Raw genomic sequence first — 11,586 nt, 5'->3', positions numbered from 1 at the left:
CGTATTGCGTGAATATCTTTAGTCATCTTTTCCATTCATCTCTCGAAAGCGTCTAACTTTGCGGAAATGGAATCAAAGTCATGGCTAGAATCGGCTCTAGCCGCTTTAGATGATCTAACGATGTCTTTTTCTTGGTGCCACTCATGTGAGTGGGAGGCTGTGTTATCAATAATTTTGTAAGCTTCAGTTGCAGTTTTCTTCATAATGGAACCACCAGCTTCTATGTCGATGTATTTTCGTGTAGTAATGTCGCATCCTTGGTAGAATATTTGTACTATTTGATAAGTGTCTAAACCATGTTGAGGACATCCTCTCAAGAACTTTCCAAATCTTGTCCACACTTCATATAAAGTTTCATTTGGCTTTTGCGCAAACGTAACAATTTCTCCTTGAAGTCTCACGGCTTTAGATGCCGGAAAGAATCTTTTAAGAAATTTCTCAACTAAAACATCACATGTATCAATCGCCCCTTCAGGTAACTATTCTAACCAATCTTTGGCTTCTCCCTTTAAAGTCAAGGGAAATAACATGAGATAGATATGTTCATCCTCAACTTCTCTGATTTTAAATAAAGTACAAATCCTATTAAAGGTTCGAAGATGTTCGTTTGGATCTTCTTTTGGCGTACCACTAAATTGGCACTGATTAGTTACCATGTGTAGGATTTGTCCTTTGATTTCATAATCTGGCGCATTAATATCCGGTTGAGTAATGGCATGACCTTGGCCAGTGCGTGTAGCTCTCATTCGATCTTCCATACTTAGAGGTTCCTGATTTTCCATGATTGAAATTGTTGAATCTGAATCACTAGAGGATTCTGATTTAATGGTTTCTTCCTCGACAATCTCTGGTTGAGTAATTTGTGGTTCAGAAGGAATGATTAGTGGTTCAGGATCTCTGAATTGTCCTTGAATATCCTCCGGGTCCGGGTTCAAAAAATGGATTATCAGAAATTTGAATCGGAGTACTTGGTCGACTAGATGATGATTCTAAAGAAAAATCAACGGCAATAATATTGGCAAAATGTCTTGATCGAGTTACAGGTGGTGAACGTATGAAAGGTGGTGAATGTTTTGCTCGGTGCATTCACTGAATATCCTATTAGTTATAAAAAATAAAAAATTATATAAGTTATCAAATTAATAGACTTTTCTAATTTTGCTCACGTTTCGAATAGCCAATAGATGCAGCAGGTAGCCAGGACCCTTTAAATCGGAAGCCCACAACTCGCCACTAACAAATCCAACTATTACTACGAACCAGAAAATTTTAGATGTCTATCAATTTAACCGCTTAAAATAATTTTTCGTCAAAATTTTTGAAGATAAAATCTATGTCCTAAAAACTAGAGCGTAGAAATGAGAAAGAAAAAGAGTGCGTCGAAAAACTTCGAAAAATAAAAAGTCGAAAAACAATAATAAGAAAGTAGAGAGTCGAAATTTAAAAATCTAAAAACTAAATACTTAAAACTTGTGTCTAAAGGTATTAAAGCTTAAAGAAATTCTATATCCAAACGGCAATAACTTAATTAGGCAATAAAATCTATTTAAAACTAGAGCGATAAGCGACGTCGTAAAATTCTAAAGCGCCTAAATCTTAATCTAAAGAAAAAGCACTTAAGGAATTTTACGGCAAAGCCTAGAAATCTAGAAATATAAAATAACTATGGCAAAAACTAATCTTAAAACTAATTACGAACGATAAAAATACAAATTACGAATTATATGTTTAAAATATACAATTAATAAAAAGAAACAAAAAAAATTATAAAATTACTTATTTTTATAAGAATATTATTATTATTTTTTTTATAAAAGTATTGATTAATGAAACTACTTAAAACTTGAAATACATAATTAAATTAAAACTAAAACTAATTATTAATTTAATTAAACCCTAATTAATAATAATAATTAAATAAATAACCCTAATCCCGTAATTAATGCAGTCTGAGGTTCAGCCAGTCAGGCGGCTCTGCGAGTGCGGATGCTTAATGCCCAAAAGTCTCTGCGACTGCGGAGTTTGCAGATTCAGATTTTGTGCAGGCCAAATTCGTGCAGGTTCAGTTTTCTTTTTCTTTTTTTTATTTTTTTTTCTTTTTTTAATTTATAGAAAAAATAATTTAAATAAAATTAAAAAAAATACTTATTAGTTTTTGTAACTAAAAAAAAATAAAAACTTTTTAATTTAAACACTTAAAAATATAGAAATATATACTTTTATTTGTTATGTTTTTATATTTTAAAACTTATATAAAATTATATTTTTACAAAAATAACTTAAAAACTAAATTTTTTTTTACAGCATTTCGCTTCGGCGTTGAGTGTTCCTCGGCAGCGGCACCAAAAATACTTGATGTGTGCGAGGTGTAGTACGTAATACTATTAATTTTACTATGAAATACTATTAAATACGATACAATTTACACAAGTTATTTATTTATTTATTGAATGAATATACCTAAACCTTGTTACAAAACTTATAGGTAGTGTACCTAATCGTAGAGTAGTGCAGTTTTTAGTAAGTCCGGTCCATTTCACAGGAAGCTAGCTGAGTTTAACGCTATATATATTTTAAACTATATATATATATATATATATATATATATATATATATATATATATATATATATATATATATATATATATATATATATATATATATATATATATATATATATATAATTAAAACCTAATGTAAAATATTAAATATAAATACAACTTAATTTAAAGCGTAAAGTAAATGACGATAAATAAAAGTGCAATGAGATATAAAATAAAGAGAATTATGCTTATTTAAACTTCCGTAATCATGATGTTTGACGTGTTGATTTTAATTTATTACCATGGGTTAATTGTCCTTTGTCCTGGATTATTCGATATGTCCATCTGGTTTTGTCCATAATAGTCCATCGGTCATAATTATAAAGTGCGAGAGTCTTCGCCAAATTAACCTTATACCCGAAGTCAAATATTCCAACTAATTGGGGACTTAAACTGAAACAAGGTCTTAATACTTTGTTTAATGAATACACCAGGTTATCGACTGCGTGTAATCCAAAGTTTTAATACTTTGTAAACAATTACACCAATTACCCTTGAATGTAATCCACCCCTATTTTAATGAGTCCGGTGACTATTAATCCACCCCCGTGTCCGGTTAAATGAATAATTATTAGTATTTATAGATATCCCGCCCACCGTACCCAGTCAAGCGTATGTGGTTATATATAAATATGTCAAATTATAAATCTCTATATTAAATCAACGAGATATCATTTAATTAATATAAAGCCCATTAATAGCCCATAGTCCAATTTCCACAAGTGTCGGTCTTTTGTTCAAACCCCAATTATGGTCCAAAGCCCAATAACTCAGTCTTAATATTTAGTCTAACATCACGATTACTTCGGCTTAAATAAACATAATAATAACTTAGCTACGAGGCATTAATTTAAAAAGGTTGAACATAACTTACAATGAGTATTAATCGCGTAGTGTTACACGGACAGAATTTTGACTTACAAACTTAAAACATTCGCCACTATAACCTTATTATTATTAAACTTAAATTAAAATTAAAATTATATATATATATATATATATATATATATATATATATATATATATATATATATATATTACGTAAATAGAAAGAAAGAAAAAGAGGTGATTGAATCGAGCAGAATGCGCTGGCTTTTATAGGCCCATTTTGTACTGTGCAGCTCCGCGATTGCGGTATTTCTCTTCCTCACAGCTCTGCAGTCGCGGAGCTTTGGATTCCAGCTCATTTGTTGATTTAAAACGTGGGCTGCTGATTATTTTATAATATAATATATATATATATATATATATATATATATATATATATAATTAATTATATATTATATTATATTCTTGTGCATAGTTATCTTGTAATTTCAGGTCCGTTGAGTCGCACGTTGATAGTTGGTTCATGTCTCGGTTCCGGATTTTCGAACGCCTTTTCGTACAATTTAATATCGTGTACTTTGCTTTTTGCGGCTTGTACTCTTGTAATTTCTAGACGTTTCTCATCAATAATTTGAACCACTTGGATTGTACTTTGTACTTTTTAGCTTTTTGGTCGTTTGCGTCTTCAAATCGTCGAATCTGTCTTTTGTCTTCACATTTTATTATTTAAACGAATATTACTTGTAAATAGAACAATTGCAACTAAAATCTTGTCTTTCTTGAAGAATAATGCTATGAAATATATGTTCGTTTTTAGCATTATCATGCGTCCACGCCACCATGGAAAGGGATGTATGTTTGTGCTTCCACGGGTTTAGAAATACGCATTGGTTTGGCTTTAATGTAAGGTGTGTGGTGGAAATTGATGTTGATGGCTCATGAACTTCCAAGCAAGCCAAACAGGGGAAGTTGGACCATAAATTTCAGCAGATTTTTTTTAACATGTGTTTGAGATGAAGATCTTAGAATGTGTTATTCTAAGTCGTGATGCTCTTTTATGGCGTAGTATGATAATTTGTTTAAAAATGAATATTGGTTTAGACAATAGTCGACGTTAAAGCACTATTATCTCTTGTATTGAGTTAGAGATAATATCACTGGCATAAAGATGAGTATCTTGAAGTATTCATGAAGTAAGCATCTACGTCGCTTATGTGAGCAATGTGGATCGTGGTTATCTTTTTCTGTCCAAGGTAAAGATTTGTTGGTTTATTTTTATTAGAAGAAAAATATATAGTTATTTGTCCCACATTGGTGGTTGAAAGAAATGAGAAGTGACTTTCATGGCTAAGTATTTGAAAAGTATATAATTTGTGTCTTATATGAAACAAACAACCACATTGGTGGTTGTAATAAACAAATATTTTGAGAGCGTAGTTAGCTTAAGAGAGTGATCTATATTGAAAAGCATATAATTCGTGTATTAATCAGATTTGTGTATCAAAAGTTTGTACAATGGAGTATATGATAATGTATATGTATGTAATGCGTGTATAATAATTATGTAGATGAGGATGATATTAAATCTTAGATCATGATACCATTCATTCATTCATTCATTCATTCAAGGTTTATAAAGGTGAAAAGAAAATGGAGGGAGTTTGTTACAAGTGTTGAGAGGATTAGATGTTTGTGTGTGAGAAATAAGATGTGTAACTACGAGTTTCTATCAAAAGCCTAGTTCTAATTACACATTTAAAATGGATATATATACCTTCATATTACAAGCCTAGATCTAACCTAAAACTAGAGAAATCTTATCAATTACTCTCTCCGTCTCACCATAAGTGTCTACATTTTTATTTTGGGATTTCTCATTTCAAGTGTCCACTTTGTATTTCAACAAATGAGAAGAGATTATTCTGAAGAGAAGATTTCTGATTGGTAGAAAATAAAGTTAGTGGAATTTCCAAAAACTGTGTGCAAAAAGTAAGTGAACACTTGTAATGGGACGGAAAGAGTATATTGGACGTGACATATTGTACCAATTTGTGATATAAAGAAACTCTTTCTTTGAGGACCGTAGTTTTTCTTCGGTTTTGAAGTTTCCACATTAGTTCTTGTGTTATTTTTTTATTTTATTGTATTTTGTTGGTCTTCTGTTGAGAATTAATGAGGTTATTATTTCCGACAGTTGTATTTGATAGTATTAATTTAATTAAAGAATTAGTGAGGTCACTTTTTACCGTATTTCGTTGGTCGTGTTTTTTAAAAAAAATAAAAATAAAAATGCAGTAAAATAACTTAAGCGAATGATTTTGTGCGAGTACAATTATTATTTACGTGTCCATCATATCTATATATAAGTTGTTACATTACACCAATAGGACTAGAAAAGTAGCTTGAAACCACACAAGTCTTAAAGGTTAAAAAACGAAAATTTAACTAAATAAATAAACAAAGTTAACTATGAAAAGATGTTAAGATAAGCAAACGTAACTGGAGTACAGAATTCATTTAAAACTTTATTGGAAATGATTATTTAATAAGTAAAATAAAAATAAAAATAAAAATTAATAATATAACAAAGTTCAATAATCCAATCTCCTTTTGAGTTTGACTTGTGTCATCTTGTTGTTTATAAAATCCTTACTTTGCTGACTTTCATCCCTCAAAGTCTCTTCCTCCATATAAAGCCAACCATCATACCCACCAAACATCTTTGTCCATTCACCAAAAAAGACAGAAATTTATTTATTTCTTGTGGGAAAATAAAAATAAAAATAAAAATAAAAATAAATAAAGTGAGATACATAAGAGATAGATATAGATATGGGGAGAGCCCCTTGTTGTGACAAAGCAAATGTAAAGAAAGGACCTTGGTCACCTGAAGAAGATGCAAAACTCAAAGACTTTATTGAGAAATTTGGTACTGGTGGTAATTGGATTGCTCTTCCTCAAAAAGCTGGTAACTTTCTTTGTTTAGAACCCTATTTTTGTGTGTTTTTTATTTTTCAAGAAACTAAAAAAGGTTGTAAATTTATGATGTTGTTAATTTTGAACAGGTCTTAAAAGATGTGGGAAGAGTTGCAGGTTAAGATGGCTAAATTATTTGAGACCCAATATTAGACATGGTGAATTCTCTGATGATGAAGATAGGATCATTTGCAGCATGTATGCTAGCATTGGTAGCAGGTTAAACTTATCTTTTGGACTTTATTTGTCTATTTACTGTTTTTGTACTTACAATTATTACTATCACAAAAAACACAAATGAACTAGATCTAGCTAGATATATTCATTACTCAATTATGATGTGTATGCATGATAGTATATGTGATCTACAAACTCCATCTATAATTTAGGCCACCACCACGTGGAAAACTAGACACATATAATATAGTTATAATAGTAATAACATATAAAAATATGATTAGTTAATCTGAGAGAAAGATTTTATAAAATCTTGACAACAATGGGTGCATGCATATCATAGCATTTTTATTAAATATATGTGTAGTTGGGTGGTTTTTTATCTAGGGAAAATGTTAATGTGAATTTGTACTTTAATTTATACAAATGTATAATATATAATGCAGATGGTCTGTTATAGCTGCTCAGTTACCAGGAAGGACAGATAATGATATTAAGAATTATTGGAACACAAAACTAAAGAAAAAGCTTATGAATATGTTTCCAGTTTATCAAGAAAAACAAACTTTTTTTCCATCTATGTCCTTGCAAGCACCACAACCATCATTAACACCTTCGTTTGATCAACAATTCTTGAACACTCCATCATCATTTTACACTTTTAGTCCCTCTCCTAACTTCATTAATGTTGACAACACTTCAAACTCTCTTTTTGCTCATAAAGATTATGATTATACTAGTGGTATCCCAAATCTTCAATCACCAACACCAACAACTTCAAACATTGAAAATATCAATGGTAACTGTTATAATCAAATAGGGTTTCAAGATGAGCATCATAGCATGTGCAATAGTCCAATGCAGTATAATTACTATCATAATGCATCAACTATGAAAGAAGGAATGATGATGTTTGGAAGTAAAAATTGTTTTTCTGAAAATGGGAGTTACATTGAAGATCTTCATCAAAAGCATCAATATCAAATCAAGCAAGAACATGGCCACATTAACCTTCTCGGAGATCAAATTCAAAGTCATAATTTGATGATCAAAAATCATGCAGCTCTATTACATGATGAGATTGATGAAATGAAGCAACTAAACTTCACAAGCTACTAGCTACCTAGCTTGGTACATGATGGTGATGAAAGCAAGTAAACAAATTATTATGTGCTCAGCTCTTACTATTATTATTAGCTAGGTTAATTAGGTAATTCAAAATTTGTTGTAATTATGTGGTTGTTAAGAAATTATGATATGTTATGTTATGATTAAAAGAGCATGGAGAGTGATCATTCTTGGTTTTCAAGAGAAGTTCAGATGAGAGACTGACGCAATTTCTTGGGATTTTGTGATTATTTCTTGTACTTGATGATGAAGAAGGAAATATATGAAAAACTACTAAAAATTATTTTGTTTTTTGATATTGAATGACTCTTGATGTGAAATTTTTTGAGATTTAGGGTCCTTTTGTTTGTCTCTTAATGGAATGGTTCAGTACTGAATGCTGAACCGTTCAGCTATCAGTGCGTTTGTTTCTGACCTCTGAATGACATATGGTGCTGAATGGTTCAGAATTTAGCTCTGAACCATTCAGAAATGAAACACTCTCTTAACCATTAAGAGCTCAAATTATCTATATTATTTTCCCCGGATCATATCCAGATCACCTAACTAATAAGTATATTGAATTTTTTATTCATATCACACGTTTTTTTGAAAGATATCACACGTTAATAAGGTAGTTTTGGTCAGTTCATATCGTTCATTCTAAATGATTATCAAACAACTTATTTTCATTCAGAGCAAACCTTATTCAGAGGCTCTGGACCATTCAGATTCTGAATCATTCAACATTAAATCATTCAGTTTTATCAAACGCACCCTTAATTTATGGATTGGTTATCAAAAATCTTACCATACATCCTTTTTTTTTTTTTTTTTTTAAAGGCCAATAAAACTATTATTAATATAAACAAAGGTTACAACATGTGGTTCTAAGCAAAGAATCAATTTACAGAACACGAAAAGACTAAAACATTGCAAGTAAAAACTCGAATAAGCATATATGAAATGTAGCTATACAAGAAGGGTTGGTTAAAGATTAATTTGCAGGAAAAAGCCATCGTCTCTCTTTTACTACAAGGAGAGGGGACAACTTGTACCAAGACAAGTTGGAGTACAGCCGAGATACAGTGCTGAAATCGACAGCGACAAAGTATTCAACAATACACCACTTAGCACCGAGCCAAGTAGGAATCGAGAGAGTCCAGCATATAAAACCTGCACTTAACCAATTCCTTCTTTTGTGGGGTTGGCATCGAAACTTCTCGGGTTGGTAATCCATTTTATCCAATGTAGATTTTCTTTCTTTCAGCGGCAATTAATTCATTCAAAACTTTTTGCTTGAATATCCGACACAATCTTTGAAGAGCTAAATTCTAGATTAATTTCCATGGCATCATCATTAATTGCAATGTAAAATACTAATTAAACGAGCTAATCATCCAGTGTGTGTATATATTATGCCTTGATCTTGAGAGTTAAGTTGCAAAAATTCAACGTGGCCTGAGTATATAATAAGAACACAACATTCAAAAGTGATGCATATATATATATATATATATATATATATATATATATATATATATATATATATATATATATATATATATATATATATATATATATATAGCTAAATTTATTGGAGTATAAATAATGTGTGGTCATGTTGACTTTTTCCTCGTTAAAGTTTCATCTTCACTTCTAGATGGTCAAGCTGGTGCATTTAATTTTTATACGTAGCTTGAAAGTGTGTACAAAAGTATGTGTGGCAAAATTGATACTTTTGTCAATTTGCATAAGTTATATAGGAATTGCACGAGACTAAGAGACATATATATTTTTAATAGATAGATATAGCTTAGAGATCTACATTAATAATGTACGTACTGTTGTAAATTGTATATTGTTCTTATCGCTTGAAATTTCTTTTTCGGTGAGTCTGATAGTGATTGATTATTAAAAGGTTAGAAAATAGGAGTGACACGTACTATACATACATATACATAATATTATACATATACATATTACTCCATCGTCACAGTTCAATTGTCCATTAGTTCTAACTTTGATCTTTTCTTTAATTTTAAATATTTTTATTTGAATTATATATTATTCGATGAACTTTATATCAGTATATTGATTTTTAGATATATTTTTACCGGTACAATGATCATTAAGTATTATATAACACACAAAAAGTAATTTAAAGTCAAAGTTAGAACGAAAAGACCTCAAAATCAAAACGGGACAATTGGACCGAAAGAGAGTACATATTTACATATGTATAATTAAAAGTATTTGATATAACAACTCTAAAGGATGTTGTGATGCCCCGTACAAAACCATCGTGTACGAATCATCAACAACAGGATCATTACAAGGTCAAACACTATATGCGTTTTCAAAACAAGTTGCATTCATGATAAAAGGTGACGTCATAAACAACGTCAAATGTTTTACATCCAAAAGTATGCTTCTATGAACGGAAGCAAGTAATAATAGTACGTGACCCTTAGGTCGTTACAAATCAAAGTTCAAAAGTAGTAAAGTTATGAATGCAAGATAAACAATTCATGCGGTGATAACTCTAGAGCAGCGGGTGTCTACGGCAATACTAGTACACAGCGGAAGTAGCTAACCTTAAGCACCTGAGAAAAACATGCTTAAAAACGTCAACACAAAGGTTGGTGAGCTATAGTTTAAGTATATCAGTATGCAAGGTAGGCCACGAGATTTCAGTGCTACAAAGAGCGTTTCAAAACAGTATGATAAAGTATATGTTTAACCGTGGGCACTTGGTAACTAACTTAACGTTTATAACCACCTGAAAGTACACTTGGCAAGTGCGTATGTTTACGAAGTATTAAAACACCCGTTAAATGCTAGCGCTACTAGCCCGAGTGGGGATGTCAAACCCTATGGATCCATATCTAAGATTCGCGTTCACCGGTTCAAAAACCAATGACTAAACGTTACCGAGCTAAAGGGAATGTTTATGCCGTTGTATAACCCACACATATATAAAGTTTAAGTACTCGTGCCTAGTATGTAAAATGTAAAATGCGCATGTATTCTCAGTTCCCAAAATAGTTAAAGTAAAAAGGGATACTATAACTCACAATGATAAAGTAGCGGTAAAGTGTGACTCGGGAAATAAGCAAGTACGTAGGTCCGGAAAGTCCTCAACCTAAGTCAAATAGTACTAAGTCAGTAAATCGTCTCAATAGGTTTAAATGTATGTAAATTAGGTCTTAAAGGTCATCATCATTCATCATCAAACAAAAGGTGTAAAGTAAGTTTCGTTCATGAAAAGAGTTTAAAACAAAGGCTGACTTCGGTCAGTCACCACGGCCTCTATACCTACTGAAATAAGGTGAGACCAATGGCCATGGCTCCGTGTATGAGTCCTCTAGCTGTGGTAAAAATTCCAGAAGCAAAATCGTCTTCGTTTGACCGTGGTGACGGTCTAAGTGCGAGTAGGTCAGAATTTTCAGCACAACGTTAAAAGGACATAGTGACGATAGGAGGGCCATAAATCCTAAACCGTAACTCGGATTAAGATGAGTCCTAAATGAAAAGTTATCTACTCGAACAGAGCTAACTGAAAATCATCTTTACAGTAGCCCAGGTCGTACTGATCAGACCCAGTAACAATAAACAGTAGGTTCCGGGGTTTCTTGGTACTCGATGCTTATCACGGTTCTCATCCTTGATGCATATAGCTTCAAGTGTACAACTCGTTGATGTGTTTACATCATATTTACCAAGTTTTGACCATCATAACCCAAGTGTAAGTCTAAGATAAGTAGCACAACTCAATTAAGTGTTGCAAGTGTTTTGATGAACCAAAGTTACATCAAAGTCTTAGATTTAACACATACATGAAATATAAAAGTAATATTGAACTACAACCTTGAATGTAAACTAACTAATCAAG

General features: G+C 31.4%; 1 protein-coding gene and 1 non-coding gene across 2 annotated transcripts; both read left to right on the top strand.

The window, feature by feature from the left end:
• Positions 1 to 291: 291 nt before the first annotated feature.
• Positions 292 to 398, top strand: LOC139856456 (small nucleolar RNA R71). The gene has a single exon (XR_011761938.1). It is a non-coding gene; the product is annotated as a small nucleolar RNA R71 (small nucleolar RNA).
• A 5,865-nt stretch (positions 399 to 6,263) lies between these two features.
• On the top strand, positions 6,264 to 7,725 carry LOC139855894 (uncharacterized). Its single transcript, XM_071845136.1, has 3 exons — positions 6,264 to 6,399; positions 6,497 to 6,626; positions 7,031 to 7,725. Exons 1-3 carry the CDS (start codon positions 6,264 to 6,266, stop codon positions 7,701 to 7,703), a joined length of 939 nt encoding a protein of 312 aa, XP_071701237.1. The 3' UTR covers positions 7,704 to 7,725.
• Positions 7,726 to 11,586: the final 3,861 nt, after the last annotated feature.

Source organism: Rutidosis leptorrhynchoides, chromosome 6, assembly GCF_046630445.1.
Source record: "Rutidosis leptorrhynchoides isolate AG116_Rl617_1_P2 chromosome 6, CSIRO_AGI_Rlap_v1, whole genome shotgun sequence".
NCBI classification, from domain to species: domain Eukaryota; kingdom Viridiplantae; phylum Streptophyta; class Magnoliopsida; order Asterales; family Asteraceae; genus Rutidosis; species Rutidosis leptorrhynchoides.
The sequence above is the reverse complement of the archived record's forward strand: the minus strand, read 5'-3'. Positions and strand labels throughout refer to the sequence as shown.